The following is a 26,847-nucleotide window of genomic DNA, read 5'->3' on the forward strand; positions in this document are numbered from 1 at the left end:
GGTTCTCCTCCGTTGAATGTTGCATGAACGTCGATCCATCCGGCCATTGTTTCAAATCTACGCACATAGAAATTTAAAATAATCAATGAAAAACTCATTCAAACATTTCATCAAACACTTAATGTGCAAATTATACATAGACTCTAAAAATCATAAAAATAACCCTAAAATGTAATTGTCTAAAAAAAAAATTAACGTAAAATATAGCAAAATTATTCAAATTATATTTACTATTAAAATAAATCATATAGTCTTACTAAAATAAAATAAAAAATATAAAACACCAAATTAAAAAATAACCCTAAATTTTTTAAATTATAACATAATCATCATGCAAACATTTTAACAAAATTAATCAACTAACATCTAATCTAAAAATGATTTATAACATGTAAATCTAATTAAAAACTAAAATAAAAAATTAATTTAAAACACCAAATTAAAATATAACCAATAAACTTTAAACTATAACATAAACATCATACAAACATTTTACTCTAAAAATGAATTATACTATGTAAATCTACTCAAAAACTAAAATAAAATAAATCTACTCAAAAACTAAAAAATAAAAACATTTATAACAACTAAAATTTAAGTTAATAGCATTATAATTACTTACTTGTGATTTTGTTGAATAAATTTGGTTGGATTTGGTTGGGTTTTTTAGAGAGATTTGTGAGAGAGATTTGAGAAGATTTTTTTGAAGATGTGATGAATAATGGAGATGAGAGAGCTTCTGCCAGACTTGTAGCAGAAGATCCTCGGCAGTTAACTACCGAGTAAATCCTCGGCAGTTAACTGCAGCCGGATTTTAAATTCCTCGGCAGTTAACTGCCGAGGGGACAAAAGCGTATTTTACATGTGTGTCCCAACCTTCTCTAATGTGTGAACAACAATTTTCAATGAAAACATGCATGTACCATTACTAGTAAGTTTTCCAACATATCTGAGAAGCTTCAAGGGACGAAAGTGAAAACATGCACGTACTCGTACTAGTATGTTTTCCACATAAATAAGAAACTTCAGGATGAAAATCTCTCCAACCCAGCACCTCAGGAAAATAGTTAATGAATAGGTCATATTAATAACTCAATGTCATTGTATTTCAACAAAGTTTGTTGATACAATTTATTACGTATGACTCATGAAAATTAAAGAGAGAGAGGGTGATTACATAGTCACGCTTCTCTATAAGCACCAAACATTTTCTCTCCACAATAAGTGTGTTTGTTCATTCCGGTGTTAAATAGGTGAAACACTCACCATTGTGTATGCTCTAAGAGCATCTTGGGACTTCGATGCTAAAATTAATATCAAGTTTTACCTCATATTTTGTAGGGGAAGTTTTACCTCATTTTAAGTGAGTTACAGCCAACCGCGTTAATTTTTTGTTTTTTTGTTATAAGTCCTCTTCAAAGAAGGTAATTATTTTTGAAGCATATATTGGACATTAATTTTGATTTTTTTAAAGAAGTTAAAATGAAATATATTAATCAACCATCTTAGTCTTTCTAGTACAAGAAGTATCAGAAAAGAACTAAGTAAAAGAAATATTTGTTACAACAAGAAACCAAAGAAAATAAAAGTGTAAAGCCATAAATCAGGCAACGAAAAGAATGCAAAAGAGCAAATGAAGCTAAAGAAGAACTCACAAACAGAAGAGTGGGTTAATTCACCACATATGGTAATTGAAAGCAAAATTAGGGTGATTTGTCTTCGGCCACCTGAAGCTTAATTTTGTCTATAAGGTGATGAATTGATTCCCCTTGTTGTTGAAAAATTCTTGCATTTCTGTCATGCCAAACAATCCAAACACAAGAGAGCAAAATCAAGTAAAAGGCATTGCAAATATTTTCAGAAAAGCCACCCAACAATCAGAATTGAAGTAAGTGATCTTTAACATGTGTTGGGTTGACTGTTTTTAAACCTAGCCAATGGTATATATCGAACAAAATTTGACCAAAATAATCATATATCAGGAAGAGATGATCAGTATCCTCTGAAGAGCCGCATCCATTTGAACAATATTGAGTGTTCGGTTGAAGAACCCTTCCCTGGTCCTAATTAAGTTGTGAGTTGCAGGTAGTCGATTCCATAAATGTTAATTTTTAAAGGGACCTCCTCATTTATTCAATGCATGTCAAAGTATTTCAACAAAGTTTCTTGATTTGTGTACAATTATTACGAATGACCCCACAAATTATAGAGAGAGAGAGAGAGAGGCCACATTAATTTTTTGTTTTTTGTTTTTTGTTTTTTATAAGTCCTCTTCAAAGGAGGTAATTATTTTTTAAGCATATATTGGACATTGATTTTAAATTTTGGTGGAGATTTAAAGTCCGTTTGATGTACATGATATGATAAGGTGCTAGATATGAGTAAGATAGTCATCCTTCTCTACAACGAGAGTGTTTATTTATTCCAGCGTTAAATAAGTGAAGCACCGACAATTTTGAATGCTCTAAGAGCATATTCAGACTTCGGTGCTAAAATTAATATCAAGTTTTGCCTCATTTTTTTAGGAGAAGTTTTACCTCATTTTAATTGAGTTTTAACCAACTACGTTATTTTTTTTTTTGAAGGAAACCACGTTAATTTTTTGTTTTTTATAAGTCCTCTTCAAAGGAGGTAAATATTTTTTAAGCATATATTGGACATTGATTTTGAATTTCGGTGGAGATTTAAGGTCTGTTTGATGCACATAATATGATAAGATGCTAGATAAGAATAAGATATGGTAATGATAGGATAATCAATTATCCTATTATGTTTTTGGTACGTGCGTGATAAGAAATTATTTCATGTGTTTTTACATACTTGATAGTGACATGATAAAACGTATATATTTAATTGACAAAATATATTTAGAAGAAGAAAAAATTAACTTTTCATTTTTTTAATTAAAAATAGAAAAAGTAATCAATAATTTCTTCTAATTATAAAAATTAATTGACACTAATAAATTTAAAATTGTATCAAATTAAATTTATCATTCACAAACAGCAGTAAATTACTTAATTTTTTACGTAAGGTAAACCAAAAATCACTAATATTACAAGAAGTAAACATGTTTTAACCCAAAATTGTTCGCACGGTTGGATTGGTTGGGGTGAGGGACGAAAATGAAACCCTAGATGATACTAATGCACGTATCCTTATCCTTATCCTTATTATCTAATCCTAATGTACAATGCACACAAGACCTAAAAAACCCTAATCCTTGATTTTGAGCGGGAAAAATTTGCTTTAAATGCACTTACTCTCAAATTTGAAATTCAAATTCCCCCACTATATAGTTGCAACGAACCAAGTGCACCTACTAACTTTCAGAATTCCAAGAACATTGAATGTTGGTGTCTTTCCAAGGTGCCAAATACTAATGAACTTCCATGTCCTCTCTCTCTCTCTCTCTCTCTCTCTCTCTCTCTCTCTCTAAACCCACAAACTTTCTTTAGCAGAAAATTTTCAGCAATGGATAATCCAAATCCTTCTCAACAAAAGGAATTTCGGTTGGGAATAGACGAAGAAACAGAACAACAATATTCACTTCACTCTAATTTACTTCAATAATTCATCTCAATCTCTTCCATCGACAAATCATGGATTTTCAATTCAAACTCAGGTAAATTCAAATTCAAGGAATGATGGTATATTTTGCTATTTCAATTTCATTTTATTTTATTCTGTTATTTCAATTCTGTCATTTTATTTTATTCTGTTATCTCTTCCATCCACTTCCAAATTTCAATTTCATTTTATTCTGTTATTTTTACGGTTATAGCAGATTCTTCATCACAAGGAATGATGGTATATTTTGCTCAAATGCGTGAAAGTTGAGCCTCATGAATAGGAGAACGTTTCATGTCCCAGTTATTCAGCTACTATGTTGCATCAGCTAATTTATTTTGAACTTTTTTTTGGATGTTGTCATTTCCGTGTTTACCGCAATTGTTTTTGTTGTTTCATGTACTTTATGTTCGTTTCCTGTTAACCGCCGTTTAAGGTGTATGAGAATTCTTGGCCATATGCTGATATTTATGAATATTATCTCAAGATTCTTATTAAATATAGTATATACTACCTTATTATTCAATTAACTTCATTCATGTTTCATATGAGTGAAGTCCGCCTAATATTCTAAATTGCGGTGAACATTCATTCTGAAGCTTTTTTTGCGTCTGTAGGCACATGAAGGAATGGTCTGCCATTTTGTTATTTACACCACTATATTTTAGTGTATGTTTCTGACATCATTATTTGTAAGGCCACTTCATATGCTTATATAGTGTCTAAACCCCTTAAAAAGCGGTGGCTATAACTATTTCCTATATTGCAGTGTCGTAACAATTGCTGCCATTTCAATGATTGAGATGCTTTTCATAGAGATGACCTGTACTATATCGCGGTGTCATGACAACTGTTGCAATTATTGACTGCATCAGTGATAACACAGAGATCTGTGGACGTATCATCATAGACCGTCTAACATTGAATCTCATTGTTTAATAAGACAGCTGCAATTCCATTTTAGCTTTGTTTATGATTGAGCTAATAACTTAAAAGGCTGCCAAAGTTAAATATTGCAGTTTATATTCACTTAACAAGTACTAGATATTTTTTGCATCTTATTATAAGCCATTAATCTCTAAACAGCATTTGGTTTGGAAGGACAGTTCCCTTAAATCATGAAATTGCACTTTTCCTCAAAACTGATATTTTTTTTAGAACAGGAAAGCATATTCAAAAACACCTATGATTATTAAGCTTTTTGTACATTGTGTCACATGTCAGTTTAACTCATGTCATTACCCATATCTGTTTAGCTTTGCAAAATCAGGAACTAATATGATAGTTTTGCTATTGAATTACAACTGATGTATAGGTAAAAATGACTAACAAACACTTTGATACGTTCATTTTAACCAATTGTACCCAAGGATTAAATAAAATATCATCTACGTGCACGTGAATGTACATGTTCAGTTACACCAAACTGAATGCCAGTGACTGGGAGAAGTGCAATGAGGACAAACTATGCTGTACGGTACTAAATGCACATTATATTTTTTATTCACATTGAAAAGCAACACAATTTATTGACACATGCTAATTTGTGTTCCTTGCATGCATTCAATGAAGTTATATGATTCATTAGCCTCTAATTAATTGAGATGTTGTTCATTACTATTAGGCTTATCCAACCTAAAAGCATGCAACTCTGTGCTCAATGCATTTTTATCTTTCACATAAGTTGGGAAGCATGTTGTAATTATCAGACAAATAAGATTGTCCTAATAGTATCCAACTGTAATGCTGATGTCCTTATGCTAAGACACAAGCACACGAGTTACAACCATTATTACATGCTTTGAGTTTGAAACTATCAGAACAATACAGGTGATGTTGCCCAATAAGAAGCGTAAGACAGATAATGGTGGCCGTCCTTTGTCTGATATTAGCAACGGTGAGTATGTTTGAACCTGTTTATGTTCTATAACCCAAAACTATCTTATACTGTTTGTAGTCTAACCTACGTACGTGATTTTGCAGTTTAAAACTCAGTTATTCACACGAATGTTGCTACAAAATCCCACCTAACTCGGTTTTCCCCAGTTGCTCCTGGAAAGTTTGTTTTAACAAGTCGTATAGGCCGTACATTACTGGACAAGAATGGAACCCCTTATCAGCTCCATAATCCACATAAACTTAGGAGCAACAATGAGACTCATCAGCCTTTTATGTGTGAATCAGTTTCAGGTATGGTTGGAAGCATTTTGTATATTCTGCATAATTTATTAACATATCAGATGTATGCTGATTATTGAAATTATCTGTTTTGTACCTCGCTGCAATTTAGTTGATAAATTGGAAGCAAATGTATCCAAGGCTGACTGTACGATAGTGAATAAAATATATATCATAATTGATGAAGAGAATAGCGAAAGCAAATATCAACAATGCAATGAGAATGGTGAAGATGACGATGTCCTTGAGAATGTTCATGGTATGTGGTGAAACGTATTTTTAAATGTCCAATAACATTTGCATTGATCATATTTTATATATTAATGGGTAGTTGAAAATTTTTGTGCCAACAGTTCACGGAAAATATGATTTAGTTAAAGAACTATATTGCTCATCATCATATGGATTTAACAATTCGCAACCGGAGATGCAAACTACTGCAGGTTAGGAATGGTCAGATTTTAGTAGTGACCATATTTTAATAAGTCTCTAGGAAACGTATTACTTTAAAATAACTGCTGTCGCAATCTCAGAAGGTGCATTCCCTACGTCGCCGCAATTTTCAAAGGCCAGTCATCTCTGCGAAAATCTACAAGTATCGATGGAGGATGCTTGCAAAACGACCCATACCAATATAGATGACGATGAGAGCTTGCACCAAGCCTCTAATCCTGATGCGTTTGTTATCCATCAAGATATAACAAGTATCATATTTTTGGTTAATTCCATTCTTCTGTTTTCAGGTGTATGGTAATTCGTAGCCGTATGTTGTTTAATATGGATATTATTGTCGATCAATTTATCAGTTCTAGCTTCAATTACCTTATTATTCAATTACCTTATTGCATGTTATTTATGCGTTAAGTCCGCCGAATATCTTAAATTGCGGCAACTATTCAATCTGATGCTTTTTGTGTGTTCATATGCATATTAAAAAACACATTTGCCTTTTTATGATTACACTGCCTTATATTCATGTTAAATTCAGTTATTAATGTAGCATTTGTTCTTACTGTTTCAGAAGTCAAGGTAACTTCACAACTACTAAGTAACATTTCTTGAATTTGTTGTTATTATTCAATTGCGATTGAACACTTAATTGCTCAAATTTTATATTGTTTTAATATTTAGTTTAAAATCACAGCCATTTTTTTTCTTTGTATTTTAACAAAAACTGAAATTCATCTTTACATAAACTGTTTGATATATATAGGTCTTTATCCAGAAGGGATTCGGCTTATTTTACGAAATCTTAATGCTATTAAATTATGGAATTCTTCCGCATGTGCAAAAACACCAAAACTGCTCTATATAATGAACAATTTTTTTTCTTTATCGAAATTTACACAATAAGTTATAACAACCCCAAATATACTTTTTTTTTTATATTTTATTTTTATAGTTACCCCAACTATAGTTTTAGAAAAAAGAGTAGTATTAATCTATTGATACAGGAATTCCATTTAAATTTCAACATACACAATTTCCTATATATGTATGTTTTGCAATTACTATTAAATCAAGGGCAGTCACTCAAACAAGTTGGAATATTTCTTCCACAACCAATTTTCTCGCATATCAACATCAAGAGTAACTTCAAGGAATGGTCTGAAAATTTTGCTGCTAGATGAAAATGGTCATTATATTGATAGTACTTCGAATGTAGTGTTTAACGAAGTATTCTGTAATTTGTAATGAAAAAACCGAATGAATATTTATACTCAAAATGATGACATTAAAATTATAAGTTATAATTGTGCTATTAAACTTCTCTTTTGTCTACTACGTTTACATTATTTTCTATTTATTTGAATGTTCTATTTGAATGTTTGTTACTTATAACGTCTATTATAATTTTTAACATTGTTTTTGGAACCAAAAAATTATTAATTTGCAACGTAATAGCATGTTTTGTTTGCAATCAATATGACCCGTGCGGCAGCACGGGTGCAAGGTCTAGTTGGTACGGAGTACTACTGTACTAGTATGTTTTCCAACATAAATGAGAAACTTCAAAATGTAAATTAGTTAGAGCATCTTTGGACTTCAGACTTCAGCCACATTACTTTTTTGTTTTTTTACAAATTCTTTGACTCTTCAAAGGAGGTAATATTTTCCCTCAAAAAAAAAAGGAGGTAATATTTTTGAAGCATGTATTGGACATAATTTTAAATTTTGGTGGAGGTTTGAAGTTCGAAGTAGAAGTTTTAACTCTTTCGTTAGACCGAATTCCATGTTGTTAACCATCCACATCATTATTAGGAATTGTTCGAATTTTTTGTATCAATGATTAATTATTTTAATTTTTTGAGGGAATATAATTATTTTAATTAAAATCTCAAACTGAAAGGTGGTGTATCTGTTCCAAATTTCAAACTAAATACATCAATTTTATTTGACCAACTTTTGCTTATGATTAACAACGAGATAGTATCTTTTATTCTCTCACTGTATATTTATGAATGTATTTGAATCCAATGATGGAGTTATGCGTGTTTAGAAGATATGGCGTCGAGGTGCAGAGCGAGTAAGAAAACACAAGACAAGAAAAGGAGAAACTATGACACTTGAGTTACTTAAAAAAGTTCTAATCTTGGCGGATTTTAATATGAGGGATGAGAATCACTCCTACCATTCTCATATAAGATAAGCATTATCACTTGATATGCCTTATATATATATACACACACACACACTCAAATACTAGTATATTAATTGTATAGTTCTCAATTAAAATAAAATTGAGAAAAAATAATTAGATTTTATTTCTATTTAAAATCACCAAATATACACATTTCATATATTTTATATCAGAGGCCAGAGGGATTACATATAAAAAAATATTATAAATCCATTGTAGTTGAGCTAAAATATTTTTTATTTAATCTCCTAAAATTTATCAGTAATCATATTGTATTATCTCTTTCTCTAAATACAGGTCCACTTTAGAATATATTTGTCTTTATATTTAAGTCTCATTTCAAATCACAAGATGCATATTACTTTTCCAAATATACTCTTTATTATACTATTAATTTGTTGTTTGTTAAAGTTTTTTTAAACACCAAAATATATTGAAACACTATGATTCCGATTAGAAGTCGTAGCTAGAAAGAGGTTGTTTGAAGGTATTGAAAACACAAGAAAGAGGAGAGTTGAATTGTGTTAACCGTTTAAAAACTTTTTTTTAAGTTTTTTATCAGAGTTTTTCTTCCTTTAGAATAATTGATAAAGGGATAGATATAGAAAAGACATAAAGAACTAATTATAAATAAAGACTGAGGGAAAAGGAAAGCATGCTTATATTTTTATATTAGTTCATAACTTGTTGCTACATCTAGTTCATAACATGTTAGAAAATGACTTGCATGTTTTCTAAATGTCTCACATGTTTCATCACATGTTAATTATCTAAGTGTCAATATTTGTCAATGCATTTGAACATACTACCTTACGACTAGTATGAACATGACATTGTGCATCCTTAATGATTCCTTGCAATAAATGTTTCACTTGTTCACTCATGATAACATGCTCATTCAATATCATATGATGTTTATAATTGGTACAATGGCGCCCCATTTTTGTTTTGATCTTCCTTCATTAGTGACATTTTACATTGGCGCAATTAACTTGTAATGCTAAATTATGCAGGCCATATTATTTTAACAGTAGGACTACTGTTTGTCAATAAATACCAAACGTGTACATTTTTCAGAACACACATATTCAATACAAGAGGCATTTTACGCAATTTATCCATTTATCATTTTTCTTAACTTTACTTTGAATTCATTTTTGTTCAATAGCTTAAATCCTTAAACAGTCAAAATGGAAGAGTCTGAAGAAGATATGTCATCATATTACGGTGGATATATTAATATATATAATCTTTAAAGGGAAATATTATTTGTATCGTGCCATAAGGCCTACTAAAGGGAATGACATGAATTTGAAAGAAAAAGAAGAAGTTAAATATGCATTTGATATCACTAAAACTGGTTGTATATTTGATTTTTTGCTTAAAGACAAGAAGATTTGGTTGTTAAATGGTAACAAAATTCCTCCTACGCAGGAAATCAAAGGTCGGAGATATTGTAAGTAGCACAACTCATGCAATGGTTCAACTACTAACTGCACCATTGTAAAACTTATGGTATACCGATAGCTAGGATTTTTGTTTCTATCTGTTGTTGTTTAAATCCATATGTTTGACTTGAATAAGATTGTGTGTTCTATGTTAACATTGATGAATATTTGTTGATATGTTTTATGTCGTATGATGTGTTAATTGTCTATCACTCTATCTACTAGAAAGATATTTAAATTTTGTAGTTAAGAAAAATCGGGCAAAATTCAACCGAGAACTATATAAACTTAGAATATTGGGATTTAAATTAGAATATTGTTAGCGAGATATGCTTAGAATCAGTTCAATTTATAATTTTTTAATAATATTGCTTTACTATATAAACTTTTTTCCTTGCTTTTTCAACACAAAATCCTCTCTCCTCTTCTCTCTCAAACCTGCAACCACCACCACCACAATACCCCGCCATTTCTAAAAATTTCTTTCACTAACCTTTTTATCAAAGCTTTTCCATTGTTGGATTAGCCCGTCTAGGATCAAAATTATCCTCTTCGTCAAGGGTGTTTCAAGAAAACTTCCCCTTTTGTTGTTGTTTTGTGGGCGAGCGCCATTTCCAGGTGTGAGGTTTTATTTTATTTTTTTTTTGGCACATTCCTTTACGAAAATGATAGATTGGGTCATAGTATGTATAGATCTCAAAGAAAGTTTTGATTTTTAGTAAAAATGTTTCGGTTAAAATATTTTATTCTTTTACAGTCTCAAAATTTATTTTTATTTCAATAATGATCTTATATTTATTCAATCTATGTTTTTGTCAAAGAAAAGTTTTAGAAAAAAAAAATATTGTTTGGTCTGTGGGTTTATGTGCTGCAAATAATATTCTGTTAGCAATTAATTTGTTTTAATTGAAAAAAACTAACTACTCTTAACTGTCCTAACCTTACGGTAGAGAGGTAACAGGTAAGTGAAAAACAATCCTACAACCGAAGCATATCAAAAATAGCTTCTCTAGAGTCAACAAAGTGCAACATCCATCCATACTCACTCATTCTCGTATCAAATGGTTGCAATTCATTTGCATATCAGAGTGAAATCTTCCAACAAGCAAATTCAAAGTCGCAGTATTAAGAAGGAATCCCTGAACAGTGATTCAAACTTAACTGGGTGTGGTCTTCTTAAATTCCACTTCTCATAATCTAAAATAAGATAAATAACATAAATATTACACATAAATTAGCTAAATAATAAACCTCGTCAAAACATCACATATCATTTGAATCACAAAATTAGATATTCCACATCGAAAGTAAGCAATGGACAAATCATTCCAACTCAATTTACAAATTGATCTCAAGTCTCAACCATTTCAGCAAAGAAAAACGTTATCTCTGCGGTACAGTCGAGCACACTAAAAATCTAATACACCAAATGTCAAAAGTTTCAGAAGAACATCACAGAGTATCAAAAAGAAACCACAATCAAACACTAATTCCTACCACAAATTTGACAAACGCACTCCACTCAGCAGAATACATGTCCTTTTATATAAGATCAGCAACATTCATTGGCATCTCATCAATCTGGGTACTGTAATATTGCTCAATATCTCTCAAAATCTTGATATCATCGCTTTTAACAAAATTTATTGCAACACCCTGCAAAACCATGATTGACCCGACTATAAGTAATGTATATCGAACAAAGAGCAGGAAACCAAATCAGAGCATGTCAGTACCATATAAGACATGGAAATAAATCGATAACTGCAAAAATCCTCCAGTGTAAAACAGTTACAGATATGAAAATTAGACTAACTACTTGAGTTAAGAAACAATTAAATACCTTTCGTCCAAAACGTCCAGAACGACCAATCCGATGAATGTAGAGCTCTCGATTATTTGGAAGGTCATAATTGATAACTAGAGAAACCTGATAACAGAAGCAATTGCATGATCAATATCACCGGTTAATTTTAATACTTCCACTGTTAGGGTGAGAATGTCAAAAACATGATTTTGAACAAACTTGATTTTGTAAAACTGATTCCATTAACATTGAGTTTTAATTGATTATTTCAAAACTTGATGTTTGGATATTTTTTTTACTGCAAGTTTTATGTAAATCTTGGTGCAAATTTTTTAACCTAATGCAAAAGCACGTTTTTACCACATTCTGCTGGGACTAGATTTTGACAAGAAGATAATTATTGAATCAAAACAATCAAACATCATTATTTTTACTACATCAAATAGCGTTTGACAGAAGACAAAATCAACTGACACCCTTCTTCAGTAATCCAAACACTCACATAGAAACAGAAACAAAACCTAAGCAACTGAAACAACATGGCTCAAGAGATATTGGCGAAACATTTCATAATCCATGCAGTATCTTTACCAAATATTTAAGAATGTGAATTCATCATATTTTAGAGGCACAAATAATAATAATGATAAAATGCACACTGGACAGATAACTTGCCTGTTGTACATCAAGGCCACGAGCCCAAACATCGGTTGTTATCAATACTCGGGTTGTTCCAGCACGGAATTCACCCATAATGGCATCTCTTTCCCTTTGAGGCATGTCACCGTGCATGGATGAAACAGTGAAATTATTGTTACGCATTTTTTCAGTTAACCAGTCCACCTGTTCCAAGGGGAATATATATTAACTTGAATCAATATAATGATAAGATAAAAACTGTAAACTGATCAACATGTGCAAATATAGAGTATCGAATCTAATAATCTACCATACTGATCCTACGGATCCTTGATAGTTTTCTTTTATACCTTCCGCTTGGTGTTGCAGAATATAACAGCTTGAGTAATGGTGAGAGTATCATATAGATCACACAGAGTATCAAACTTCCATTCCTCCCTTTCAACCGCAACAAAAAATTGCTTAATGCCCTGTAATAAGGAGGCAGGGTTATTGTATCAATATCCAGTAAAAAATCAGAAAGCACAGGGACAATAAAAGCAATTGCTTACCTCCAATGTCAATTCATCACGCTTTACAAGGATCCTCACTGGATCTGTCATAAACTTGTTTGTCATCTCCAGAATTTCATGAGGTAGCGTAGCAGAAATCAGGCAAACCTACACGGTATTAAAAAAATGATTCAGAGACTACATAATTTTGGAAAGAATAAAGACAAAACTGTTCCACAAATTTAAATCGAGCATAACAAACATCACTTCAGTAACCGGGATCAAGGACCCTAAAGATGCACACACTTGAGTTATAAAATGAGGTAAAATTTCAGGTAATTTGGGTGACATAAGTTTGAAAACCAAATAAAGAAAACATATTAATAAAAATCTGTATCAGAATCTTATCACTTCACTTAGGTTCTTCATTCAAGATCACAAAAATGAAATGGTTACTGCTAACAGCTTATATTACGAAAAAATAAGCAGCTACATTGGTTGGTTGAAACATTAACGTGACTCCATATGATGTCAGGTCACTAAATCCAATTATCAAATGGGAACACTATAAACCTCTTATATCCTTATTTAATAGCACATTTTGTCTGAATTGGAAATTGTTATGTCTAAAATCCAATATTCAATACTATTTTTGTTCATTGTCACGGTAAATCCTTAAGACATTGTGAAGTCTTCCTACAAAAAACTAACTAACCCTGTCACCTTAGTTTGTTTTAAGCATATAATAAGATTTCAAATTGCAGAAATTCCACTCAAAACACAATGACAAAGATGAGGGCATCAAGGTAAAGAAACCTGAAGATCCGGTGGGAGATATCTGTACACATCATAAATCTGATCTTTAAACCCTCTGCTCAACATTTCATCAGATTCATCCTGTATTTGAAAAGAAAAATATATGAGACAATCCTTGACACATGACGGCAAAGAAGAAAAAAAACATACAATCGAGCATCGGCAAGTAGAAGCAATTAATTACCAGAACTAGCAACTTGATGGCCCTGGTGCGCAATGTTCTCCTCTTTATCATGTCACAGACTCGGCCAGGAGTTCCAGACACGACATGAACTCCGTGCTCAAGTTTTCTAATGTCTTCTCCCACACTTTTCCCTCCAATGCAAGCATGGGCTTGTATATTGATAAAATCCCCAATTGCCAATATAACTTTCTCAGTCTGTGAGGCCAGTTCTCTTGTCGGAGACACAATTAAAGCTTGCACCCTGTCAACAAATAACAAAATTGAACACAAATTAATAAACTGATGTACTTTGTTCCGAGCAAACCACACATCGTTAAGGTTATGTTAAGGTTATGAATATACCAGATGATTAAAAACATCTCCGGAACAAAAAGCAAAAAACATCAGATTTCCATTTATAAATTAAAAGAACTATATCCGAATAGCAACAGTAGTATATAGTCTATACAAACAACAAATAATAATCATTTTATTACTTCTACTCTAAAAATAATCATCAATTCCTACAACATTCACTTCAATTTAAAAAAATAAAATAAAAAAATAATTCCGAGTATCTGTAATGCAAGCAGCTTATTAAGTTATTAACCATTCATTAACAAACCAAATGCCAGTATCACATGCACCCATAACAAATCAAGAATGTCTTGAAATATAAATCATTGACTTCCTCACTCTACTCTACACTCACTCTAGATGAGCCAAATCCAAATACAAGGCCTGTTTGGATTGACTTATTTGAGGTTATCTACTGGCATAAGCATTTGTGAGACAGTTTGGGACATCTTATGTAACGACTTATGACATGTTCATGAGCCGTTTTCAGCTTATTTTCATAATCTGTTTTCAGCTTATAGGTTAATTAAAAACAGTTTGACTTTAATTTATCGTTTGTTATGAAAACAGGGCCCAAGTCCCTCATTAAACTTTCTCTAATGTCTTCATAATTCTTAAATCCACATAATCCATATCACAAAAAGACCAATACTAACTCAAAAACCCTAATTACCCTGAAAACCCTAATCAACAAATTCAACCTCAAATTACTCTCTATTTATACTTTTCTCTTCCAATTGTTTATCCAAACAAATTAACATAAAACAAACACCAATCAAACCTCAAAACCCTAATTACCCTAAAAAAAACCTAATCAAGAAAATCAATCTCAAATTAATCTCTACTCTTCAAATTCCAAATCCAAACAAATTAACTAACAACAAAAATCAAAAGCAAGATTGAAGAAGAAACTCACTCTCTGACGGAGGTATCAACAACCTGACAAACCGTCAAGGCAATCATCGAAGTCTTTCCAGTACCAGATTGCGCCTGAGCAATAACATCCCTTCCTTGAATAATCGGCGCCACAGCACGCTGTTGAATCGCAGAAGGTTTCTCAAATCCGTATTGGTAGATTCCACGAAGCAAATCGTCTTTTATCCCCATCTCTTCGAAGCTTCCGATTGCTTTCACGCCTTCGGTAGTTTCGAAATCCATGTCCTCGTTCGCCGTAACCGTTCGTCGGCGATTCGCCGGAACCACAGAAGCTGTCGCCATCGCCGCCGAGATGAAGGAAGAAGGTTTGGTTGAGAGACGAGTTTTTTTGTGTTCGCCCTAGAAAGTCGAATAAGCTACGCCTTACGTTTGGGAGCTAAAAGGCCTTTTGCTAATTTATTTATACTATTACTATGGTACCAAAATATATTTGGTTTATCTTTTCTTTATTTGTTACAGATTTGATTTATTTACACTGTAACAAAAAATATATATATTCTACTGTTATTTATTTTATTTAGAATAAATTACACAAGTTTCCTTCCCAAAAAAAATAAAATAAAATAAAATACACAAGTTTGAATTACACTTCCACTCTTATGTTAAAATATACACTATTCTCATTCGAAAAGTAAATTTTATATTTCCTTCTCCTATAAGATGTTTGAATTACGATCTTTTTCTTTAATAATTAAAGAGTAAATTACATTTTCCTCCCTTGAAAGAAGCTTAAATTACACTCTCCTCCCCTCTTAAGTTAAAACATAGACTCCCCTTCCTTGAAAAATAAAATTTATACTCCCCTCCCCATGAGATGATTGAATTACAACCCCCTCCCTTAATAATTATACGATATTTACAAATTTTAAAACACCATGTCAGAAAGAAAAAAATCATTTATTTGTAATTTAAATGTCAATCTTACTTACTAAAGCTTAACCCCTAAAGCTAACCCTAACCCTAATATTTTCCCTCCATTTTTCCCTCCACTTTTCTAAGCCATTGGATCTTGCACATTTAGGCGCCATTCAATTTTAGCCATTGATCATATTTCATATTTATCTCTTCTATTTTCCGAAACAACTATTTCATATTTAACTCTTCTATTTTCCGAAACAACTATTTCATATTTATCTCTTCTATTTTCCGAAACAACTATTTCATATTTATCTCTACTTCCGAAACAAATTGGCCCTACAACTATTTCATATTTATCTATAGCCCTATTTTTCCGAAACAACTATTTCATATTTATCTCTTCTGTTTTCCGGAACAACTATTTCATATTTATCTATAGCCCTATTTTTCCGAAACAACTAAAGTTAACCCTAACCCTAATATTTTCCCCCCATTTTTCCCTCCACTTTTCTAAGCCATTGGATCTTGCACATTTAGGCGCCATTCAATTTTAGCCATTGATCATATTTCATACTAGTTCGTCTACCCGTGCTGCCGCACGGGTCATATATAGTTTAAAGCATTATTACTTAAAAAATAAAGAATAATCGTATCTGTTATTTGAGAAATTGACACGGTCTATTTAATGTGAGTGTGATTAAAGTACATTGATTACACCACGATCTACTTTCTATTGGATACACAACTTTTCAAGATTGCACGTTAAGGATTGTAACAACTAAATACGGCACTTAATAACGGTGAACATGTGCCTTTCACAATTTAGCATAACATAATGCATCAACTATGTCATTATATAGACTTGGAATACATGTATTGAAGGATTTTTCATGAAAAACATTAACCTGCTATGAGATGCACATGGTAATAGTAAACATATGCAGTTAATATTGAAACATATCAGAATGCATTAATGGGGTCATGGTCATAAATTAGTCTTCCAATACACCTAATTAGGAAATACTTGTAGCAAAAAACAACTTCATGAGATCGAAGACAGACATGTTGCCTCTAACAAATGAAACATAGACTTTCAACATGGGAAGCCTATCCACATTAAATTTTCAAAGTCATTAAACAGATAGCAATCTCATAAGCTGTGGGATTTTTCTTGTAACAACAGTGGCATGAAAGTCCTGTCAATTGGTTCCCAATTCATCTGCAATACAACAACCACCAAAGAGAAATCCAATTAGAGGCAACGGTGTCAACAGCAACATACCTATTTAACCATTAACGTTAACATGCTTTATTATGCAATCTGCCTATTATCTTTGAAAACTACAGTAAGTAATATGCCATTCAATATCTACCATTCGATTTAGCAGAAGGTACCTTAGAAAATTGATTCTGAATGATGCACAAACAGCCAATAACTTATGCTACATACTGAACTTGACCTGGACAAACACATCAGCAAATAAAGTTATCATTTGCAGGCTTGGAGAAAAAAAAATAATGTCAAATAATGTTTATTATCCGTTCAGCAATTACCTATTTAATTGACAAAGTAGCATAGCAGTCAGACAGCAGGACTCATTACAAATTGCGGAATACTTTTTCATTATCGGTTCAACAATTACCTGTACTAACACATACTTCTTTAGACACCCTGCACATATATCATGAGATCCACTATGACACTATACTTGCACCAATAAACAAAAATGATATTGTAATTCTTTAGACACTCTGTAGACAATTTACTTTGCAGATCTCAATATCAATAACTCCTAAAAAAAATCTGATATAATCATTTTTCTTTCAATTAGTACATTTTTTCTTTCAAGCTATATAATCATTTTTCTTTCAATCTTCACTATATTGAATTTGGCTACCGAAAAACCACTAAACCTGCAAAAGACAGATAATCAAAGTATCAATTTTAGATCAATAGATATGTCATAAAATGGTCAAAAGACACATAGATGTGATTTTGCATAAATTCAATCAGATTCTTTAAGAACAATTCAAGACATAACATACTTCCTAAAGAAAAGGAAACAAATATCAAGAGAGTACAAAAAATAAGGGAAAAAAAATACAGAAAGAAATTTAGAATCAATCAAAAAAATCAATAAGGATGCAAATGAATAAAAATAATAGAGTAAATTGTTTCCTGAATATATTTGGTTTATCTTTTCTTTATTTGTTACAGATTTGATTTATTTACACTGTAACAAAAAAAAATATATATTCTACTGTTATTTATTTTATTTAGAATAAATTACACAAGTTTCCTTCCTAAAAAAAATAAAATAAAATAAAATACACAAGTTTGAATTACACTTCCACTCTTATGTTAAAATATACACTATTCTCCTTCGAAAAGTAAATTTTATACTTCCTTCTCTTATAAGATGTTTGAATTACGATCTTTTTCTTTAATAATTAAAGAGTATATTACATTTTCCTCCCTTGAAAGAAGCTTAAATTACACTCTCCTCCCCTCTTAAGTTAAAACATAGACTCCCCTTCCTTGAAAAATAAAATTTATACTCCCCTCCCATGAGATGATTGAATTACAACCCCCTCCCTTAATAATTATACGATATTTACAAATTTTAAAACACCATGTCAGAAAGAAAAAAATCATTTATTTGTAATTTAAATGTCAATCTTACTTACTAAAGCTTAACCCCTAAAGCTAACCCTAACCCTAATACTTTCCCTCCATTTTTCCCTCCACTTTTCTAAGCCATTGGATCTTGCACATTTAGGCGCCATTCAATTTTAGTCATTGATCATATTTCATATTTATCTCTTCTATTTTCTGAAACAACTATTTCATATTTAACTCTTATATTTTCCGAAACAACTATTTCATATTTATCTCTTCTATTTTCCGAAACAACTATTTCATATTTATCTCTACTTCCGAAACAAATTGGCCCTACAACTATTTCATATTTATCTATAGCCCTATTTTTCCGAAACAACTATTTCATATTTATCTCTTCTGTTTTCCTGAACAACTATTTCATATTTATCTATAGCCCTATTTTTCCGAAACAACTAAAGTTAACCCTAACCCTAATATTTTCCCCCCATTTTTCCCTCCACTTTTCTAAGCCATTGGATCTTGCACATTTAGGCGCCGTTCAATTTTAGTCATTGATCATATTTCATATTTATCTCTTCTATTTTCCGAAACAACTATTTCATATTTATCTCTTCTATTTTCCGAAACAACTATTTCATATTTATCTCTTCTCTTTTCCAAAATAACTATTTCATATTTATCTCTTCTATTTTCCGAAACAACTGTTTCATATTTATCTCTACTTCCGAAACAAATTGGCCCTACAACTATTTCATATTTATCTATAGCCCTATTTTTTCGAAACAACTATTTCATATTTATCTCTTCTGTTTTCCGAAACAACTATTTCATATTTATCTCTTCTGTTTTCCGGAACAACTATTTCATATTTATCTATAGCCCTATTTTTCCGAAACAACTAAAGTTAACCCTAACCCTAATATTTTCCCCCCATTTTTCCCTCCACTTTTCTAAGCCATTGGATCTTGCACATTTAGGCGCCATTCAATTTTAGCCATTGATCATATTTCATATTTATCTCTTCTATTTTCCGAAACAACTATTTCATATTTATCTCTTCTATTTTCCGAAACAACTATTTCATATTTATCTCTTCTCTTTTCCGAAATAACTATTTCATATTTATCTCTTCTATTTTCCGAAACAACTATTTCATATTTATCTCTACTTCCGAAACAAATTGGCCATACAACTATTTCATATTTATCTATAGCCCTATTTTTTCGAAACAACTATTTCATATTTATCTCTTATGTTTTCCGAAACAACTATTTCATATTTATCTATAGCCCTATTTTTCCGAAACAACTATTTCATATTTATCTCTTCCGTTTTCCGAAACAACTATTTCATATTTATCTCTACTTCCGAAACAAATTGGCCATATTATCTCTTCTGTTTTACGCAAAAACTCTTTCATATTAATTTGTGTCATGTGTTTCATCCTTATCAATGTGTCAATCTTTAGTTAACAGAATGTCCTATTTTTCCATGCTTATCAGTATGTCAATCTTTAGTAAACAAAATCGCCTATTTTTTATGCAGAGAAGTCAACACAATGTGCATAACAAATTATGTTATTTCCTAAAAATAGCGAGTATTTCAATCTTTCATGCTTATCAAGATGTCAATCCTTAGTAAACACAGTATGTCAATATTAATTTCAGGCTGATTCATATTAATCCTTATCCTAAAATGTTGGTCATTTCCTAATTTTGTTCCACTATTTTGTGCTTAACGTGATAAGTAATACTCTTTATTGCTCAACCATCATATCCTACTCACACGTATTGCACCTTTTTCTATAAATACATCATAACCTATTAGCCAGACCTTCTCAATCTAAGCAAGCATTCTCTTTCTTGGAAAGGAAAAAACCGGCCAATGATGTCTGCCAAATACACTCCAATCTCAGCTGTTTCTGGAGGAAGAAAGAACCTCAAAATGTGTGTGCGAGTTACTCACATTTGGTTGATTCGAGAGAAGAAGGTCCCCACTAGCATCATTTTCATGAACATGTTACTGGTCGATGAAAAGGTTTTTACATGTTTGCACTCTTAGCTTTAAAATTAAACTAATGTCATCGTTGTTTTTTAGTTATGTAATTTAACCAGCTGTTTACTGATGTTGTTGTCGTCAATAGGGTGGGCGTATTCACGCCACAGCTAGAAAAGATTTGGTGGCAAAGTTCAGGTCCATGGTTGAAGAAGGGGGTACATATCAGCTTGAAAATGCAATTGTAGGTTTTAATGAAGGTCCTTATAAGGTAACTTCACACAAACATAAGCTTAGTATGATGCACAATTCTGCTTTTACCAAAGTACACTTGTCTGCTATCCCTATGAACGTTTTTGAGTTCAAGCCATTCAATGAAATTCTCTCTTCAACTGTCGAGGAAGTGTCTACGGGTAAGACTTCAAAGACTTCAATTCTGAATGTGTGTTGTACATTATTACTACCTATAAGCATTCCTTTAGGAATTTCATACATTTGTTATATGTTTTTGCTTTTGTATACGTAATTTCAGATGTTATTGGTCATGTAATTGAAAGAGGTGATATAAGGGAAACTGAAAAGGATGGAAGGAAAAGCAGGGTTATTGATCTCACTTTAGAGGATCTTGAGTAAGCTTTGTCTGTTTCTTTGTAGCTGGTTCATGTAATATAATTTTAATATACCTTATGTTCCTGAATTGATATTTTGGTAATATTTTATTACAGAAACAACCACTTGCATTGCTCTCTTTGGGGTGAACATGCTGACAAAATTGTGACCTTTTTTGGCAACCATGACAACCACACACCTACTATATTGATATTGCAGTTCTGCAAGACACGCATGTATTTAGGTATATCATGTTTTAATTTTGTGCTTTCTGCTGATATCAAGAATGAAATGTGAAATTATGTTCACTTGTTGTTGAATTTTTGAAAAATTAGGTGCTATGGGAGTTACTAATGCCTTTAATGGGACTAAGCTGATACTTAATGGCGATTTACCTGAAGTCGCTGCGTACATGACAGGGTAACCATTTACATTTTTATATGTTATAGAATAAAGGCAAGTTTTTTTTGTCATAATTAAGTTGTCTAGAGGTCCTCCCATCGTTTATGGGTAGCTTATTTGGCATACGACCCTAATGATATCCACTAACAATAGTTTTCTGATGGCATGTTAGAATTTGTAATAAGTAAGAAAGTTTGAGAAGATGTGCACAAAGAAAAGGGCAGCACAATATTAATAGTAACACTGTCAAATATTATTGTCCAATTATTATTAATAGGTTACATGAGTTATATGTTGTCGTCCCTTACCTTGCTACTTTAGTCTCGCTACTCTTCTATTGACATTGGTGCCCTTTTATTAGAATGAAAAATGCATCAATGCAGTTAACCCGAAGTGTTAGCCAGATTTCAACGAACAGCTCCGCGTCTTTATCAGATGACTTGCTCAACACCAACCGAATGACAATTGAAAGCATGATTGAGTCAACTGAGGTGGCTATCTGTTTAATGAAATTTTTAGATGTATTTTTGGATTCATCTTTGTTATTTTTGTTCAATATTTTTATGCAAAAGGCTACAAAATATTTACATATCTGTCAAGGTTCGGTGCTTGCCACTATATGTGAGATCGAAACTGGGGTTGATTGGTACTTTCGATCATGCACCCAGTGTGCTTCATTGGCCACCGTTGACAATGGAGTGCTCCGTTGTCGCAAGTGTAAAACTTGCAAGGGTGCAGTCCCAAGGTAAACAAAGTTTATCCGAATATAATTTTTGTTTTTATCATGTGTGGAATTGTATTGATATAGTTGATTATTTGATAGGTTCAAGCTGCATTTCATCGTGATGGACGACACAGGGTCCACTACTTTTGTTCTTTTTGATCGCCAGGTGACCCAGTTTATTGGGCGTAATGTGCAAGACTTGATCAATGAACGTGATGAGGTAGTCGTGTATTATATAATTGTATAAATGTGTGGTCTATATATGAGGTATATCTACCGACGAAAATTTGTACTAACATTTTATTATTTATGAGCAGGGAGTAGTAGGCAATGATTATCCTGTTGATTTTAATGTGCTGATTGACAAGCAAATTCTTTTCAAGGTTGAGGTTGGTGAAGGAAATGTCGTAAAGAAGTATCGGAATTATGTCGTAAAGAAGGCATCTGATGATGTTGGTGTCATTGAGCAGTTTATGTTTAAGTATAATTTGAAGGTAGAACATAACTGATATTACGGTTTTATAATTGTTATAGAATAATGCACATAAAGGAAGAATCGTGTTGTTAATTGCTTCCCTTTATTGATGTATACGTGATAGAAACCCGACGATGGATCTGTTGTTGAGCTTAGTGTGGATGGTGCTGCGCCAAACAATTCAAATGTTTAGATGGTAATTATTACACTAATCTTTCATGAGTCCGTAAAGGTTTAATCCGTAACACAATTGATCAAATTGTTTGTCGCCAATGTCTGCAGGATGTACCAGAGGCTGAGGACTCATGTAGCAATACATGCGTGATTGACACACCAACCACCAAAACAGGTGCTAAGAGGTCCTCTAATAGCATTGACTTTGTGGCTGTTGATGATGATGAAGCTGGCCAGACGTCGGTCACAAAACCTAACAGATTTGTTCGTGTCAAAATTGAGCACAAGGACGACAAAGTTGTTTAGCTTGCTCGAATGCTGGAGTCGTTTGCTTTGTTATCGAATTCCTTCAATCTGCATAAATCAGACATTAAATAATCTGTGTTTTTTCCTTTTGTTTTTTAGAGTTTGGTTTTTAATTTTCTTCAAGTTGTTGTGTCGGCTATATTTACTTAGCTAAGGAAACTTTTTCCAGTCCACCTAAATAAATTTATTCATTGGCATAAGTATTATTTCAAAAAATTATTATCATTGTCTTTTATTAGCGCTTCGACCTCTAAATGTACGAAATTTATTTTTAGATCTACCTCCGGAAGGTGTTAATATTTTTCTGAATGTTAGATAGTCATTCACCAAGTTGGTATGCTTGATGAAGAAAACTCAATACTGATTTGACTTGAGTAACTAGTTCCCGCGCATTCACAGTTTAAATTAAAAGTACAGATTGACAAAACCAAGTTAGTATGCTTGCCTTTGCTTAGTATGTGTTTAAGCGAAGGAACATTTTATAATGTTTTAAACAAGTATGTAAAAAATATTAAAAAATTTAAAATTTTAAGCATAATTAAACAAATTTTAATTTAATAGGGACTAAAACTACGTGCTGAAATTTTATAGGAACCAAAATCTATCAAAAAATTTATGAGGACTAAAAACGAAATTTGATATATTTATAGGGACTAAAAACTTAATTAATTCTTCGTTTTATTATGTATCAAATTATTCCGGCCCGTGAGACCCGTGCGATGCTCGAGTCGGCGTTCTAGTGATGATTAAAGTTAAATCTTTTGTTATTAATTTTATAACTTAGAATATAAAATTCATTTTTAAATAATCATATTTTATCAACTTTAGTAATTTTTCACTCTTTTTAATTTTATTTTGTGTTGATTTATATTTTATAATTTATAATAGGGTTTAAAACTAGATATTAATGAAATTGCGAATAAAAAACAGAGAAAAATATGAATTTGAATTTGGATTATATTAAAGTGGACCCACAATACTATTTTTCTTCGAAATGTGTTCAATTTTTTTTTATTGATAAATTACTAGAAATAAAAAAAATATTAAGGGAGGAAATTGTAGATTTTAACATAGGAGGGGTGGGGAATATAGTTCAAGCTTCTTTCAGGGGTGGGGAGTGAAATATTTTTTTCTAATATGTTTTGCATAAGAGAGGAGGGAAGTGTATATTTTAACATAAGAGAGGAGGGGAGTATAATTCAAGTATCTTTCAAGGGAGCAGAGTGTAATTTACTCATAATTAAATATGGACTACATTTTAATCTATTTTAACATAAATAAATATTTTTACGATATATACATTCATTTTTTATAATTTAAATGTCAATATAATTAAATTTAAATATTTTTCACATATTTTAATTTTATTTTGGGTTATTTCATATTTTATAATAGGGTTTAAAACTATATGTTAATGAAATTGTGACTAAAAAATAGTGATAAATATGTATTCAAATTTTGATTATATTAATATAGACCTGCTATACTATTTTTTTCGAAGTATGTTAGATTGTTAGAAATAAAAATAAAATTGAGGGAGTAAAGTGTATATTTTTAACATAAGAGAGGAGAAGAATGTAATTTAAACTTCTCTTAGGGGAGGGGAGTGAAATATTTTCTAATATGTTTTGAATAAGAGGGGAGAGGAGTACATATTTTAACATAAAAGGGGAGGAAAGTGTAATTCAAACATCTTTGAGGAGAGGAGAGTGTAATTTACTCTTTTATTTATTTGTAACAATTAAGTATTTTATCTTTTTTTGCCATATTCAAATCTTTTATCTCTTAAAAAGTGTAAATCTTTTAATCAATCAGATGCAGCTGCTGTTCTCGCCACTCCTCTTTATGCACGCTCAAGAGAAGATTCTCGCATTTGGAAGGTAACAACAGATGGGTCCTATACGGTCAAGTCAGCTTACCGAATCTGCATCGACCTTCTTCATGCATCTGTCCCTCCGCAAGGTAGTGTTCCATGGCAGTCCCTTTGGAACATGAAAGTCCCACACCGGGTTCGATCCTTCCTTTGGCGCTTAGCTCACCAATGTCTACCTACACGCACCAATCTTATCAACTGTGGTATTCCTTGTGATGATACTTGCGTGTCTTGCAATCTTTTGGCTGAAACGCACATGCATACGTTTTTCGTTTGTTCAAAAGCTGCAACTTGTTGGAACATAATTGGCATTGATAATATTGTCTGTGAGCTACTCCACGAGGCTAATGACTTTACTGTAATGTTGTTTGACTTACTTGACAGGCTATCGACGCAACAACAAACACTAACCGCTATGACCCTTTGGAGCCTATGGAAGAGCCGCAACACTAAACTTTGGGAGTCCACTGACACCTCTCCCACCTTCATTGTCAATCGTGCCAAGGATGCTCTCCATGAATGGACTTATATGCAAAGAGTCAAAATTCAGGAACACAACTTAGATCATACCTTTACTTGGTCAAAACCTCCGATTGGTGTGATAAAGTGTAACGTCGATGCAGCTACCTTCAACAACAACTCTATCATGGGATACGGTATGTGCTTTAGAGACTCCTCGGGTCAGCTATTATTTGGAAAATCAGACGTGTCGCATTTCACCGCCACGATACTAGAAGCAGAATCTGTGGGTTCGCTTGAATCTATCAAAATGGCAATATCAAAGGGATTGCACATTGTTTGCTTTGAATCAGACTGCAAGTCCCTAGTTGATGCACTTGCTGTTTCAAATGTTCCTACCAATGAGTTTGAAGATATCATATCACAATGTAGGAAACTACTGTTAGATAATCCCGATTTTGTAGTGTCGTATGTTCGGAGGCAAGCAAATAAGGTTGCTCATAGTATTGCTAGAGCGTCCTTATCCAATCCTAGCCCCCATATTTTCTATGATGTACCGTCTACTTTGTACCCTTTGATTATGAATGAAATGCATTAATCTTGTCTTTGCTCAAAAAAAAAAAGTGTACATTTAGTTATAATTTCATTTTATTTTATTGAAAAAGCATTGAGGTAATTGTTTTAATTATAAATAATTTTTATCGTTAAAAAAACTCGGAAAAAACAAATATTCATCTTCTTTCTCATATGTTCATCATTTTCACCATCATCATCTTCAATCTTCATCGTCATCTTTTACATCAAACTCATAAAATTCAAATTAAAACACCGTTGTCTCAATCAAGACCTAGAAAACACCGGCTCTAATAATCATACGTGGCAAGCCACATCAAGGTTTTTTAATGAAAAGGACTAAGCAAACATTACAAGAGATAAATTACTTGAACGAGACAAAAAAAAGATAAAAAATTCAAGTCTTAAAAATAAATAATATAAATGACGGATGGAGTAATTTTGTCAATAAAAATATTATTCATCTATAAATTTAATGTAGGACCCGTTTGATATAGATTAAAATTAAAAGTGATTTTGACATTAAATAATTTAAAGATTTTATATAAAAAAACAAAAGCAATTTTGTGTTTGTTTATCGTAATTAAAATCATTTTTTAAAAGAAAAATTAGTTTGTTTGGATACAACTATATAAAAATGATTTTTACCTCAACCTTTTTTCACTCTCCTCTAAATTTTTTTTTTGAAACAACTTTTAACAGCTTCTCATTTGTCTCATTTAGAGATGTT

At 31.8% G+C, this 26,847-nt stretch overlaps 4 protein-coding genes and 1 long non-coding RNA gene across 8 annotated transcripts; 3 read left to right on the plus strand and 2 right to left on the minus strand.

Moving 5' to 3' along the window:
- The first annotated feature begins 3,363 nt into the window (after nucleotides 1-3,363).
- On the plus strand, nucleotides 3,364-6,641 carry LOC146945582 (uncharacterized). Of its 4 annotated transcripts, none has more exons than XM_085743914.1 (6): nucleotides 3,364-3,625; nucleotides 3,788-5,467; nucleotides 5,554-5,760; nucleotides 5,861-6,007; nucleotides 6,102-6,191; nucleotides 6,282-6,641. In XM_085743914.1, the coding sequence occupies exons 3-6, from the start codon at nucleotides 5,742-5,744 to the stop codon at nucleotides 6,500-6,502; spliced, it is 477 nt and encodes a 158-aa protein (XP_085600040.1). In that variant the 5' UTR covers nucleotides 3,364-3,625; nucleotides 3,788-5,467; nucleotides 5,554-5,741; the 3' UTR covers nucleotides 6,503-6,641. The 4 variants fall into 4 exon arrangements, with proteins under 4 accessions (XP_085600040.1, XP_085600042.1, XP_085600041.1 ...); XM_085743916.1 differs by having other exon boundaries at nucleotides 5,401-5,467; XM_085743915.1 differs by lacking the exon at nucleotides 3,364-3,625 and having other exon boundaries at nucleotides 3,717-5,042; nucleotides 5,401-5,467.
- Nucleotides 6,642-11,089: 4,448 nt separating this feature from the next.
- Nucleotides 11,090-15,424, minus strand: LOC146945583 (eukaryotic initiation factor 4A-3). Its single transcript, XM_085743917.1, has 8 exons — nucleotides 15,027-15,424; nucleotides 13,775-14,015; nucleotides 13,591-13,671; nucleotides 12,835-12,942; nucleotides 12,634-12,753; nucleotides 12,320-12,487; nucleotides 11,681-11,767; nucleotides 11,090-11,493 (listed from the first exon to the last, which is right to left on the minus strand). Exons 1-8 carry the CDS (start codon nucleotides 15,326-15,328, stop codon nucleotides 11,380-11,382), a joined length of 1,221 nt encoding a protein of 406 aa, XP_085600043.1. The 5' UTR covers nucleotides 15,329-15,424; the 3' UTR covers nucleotides 11,090-11,379.
- Nucleotides 15,425-16,917: 1,493 nt separating this feature from the next.
- On the minus strand, nucleotides 16,918-18,009 carry LOC146945584 (uncharacterized). Its single transcript, XR_015028176.1, has 3 exons — nucleotides 17,459-18,009; nucleotides 17,300-17,364; nucleotides 16,918-17,123 (listed from the first exon to the last, which is right to left on the minus strand). It is a non-coding gene; the product is annotated as an uncharacterized LOC146945584 (long non-coding RNA).
- Nucleotides 18,010-19,918: 1,909 nt separating this feature from the next.
- On the plus strand, nucleotides 19,919-21,599 carry LOC146945585 (uncharacterized). The gene is made up of 4 exons (XM_085748845.1): nucleotides 19,919-20,935; nucleotides 21,055-21,151; nucleotides 21,248-21,375; nucleotides 21,467-21,599. Exons 1-4 carry the CDS (start codon nucleotides 20,725-20,727, stop codon nucleotides 21,553-21,555), a joined length of 525 nt encoding a protein of 174 aa, XP_085604971.1. The 5' UTR covers nucleotides 19,919-20,724; the 3' UTR covers nucleotides 21,556-21,599.
- Nucleotides 21,600-25,341: 3,742 nt separating this feature from the next.
- Nucleotides 25,342-26,142, plus strand: LOC146945586 (uncharacterized). The gene has a single exon (XM_085748079.1). It carries the CDS (start codon nucleotides 25,342-25,344, stop codon nucleotides 26,140-26,142), a length of 801 nt encoding a protein of 266 aa, XP_085604205.1.
- The last annotated feature ends 705 nt before the right edge of the window (nucleotides 26,143-26,847 follow it).

The sequence above is a fragment of the Medicago sativa genome, chromosome 2 (genome assembly GCF_051527215.1).
Source record: "Medicago sativa cultivar Bolivia chromosome 2, Bolivia_mono, whole genome shotgun sequence".
Classification (NCBI taxonomy): Eukaryota; Viridiplantae; Streptophyta; class Magnoliopsida; order Fabales; family Fabaceae; genus Medicago; species Medicago sativa.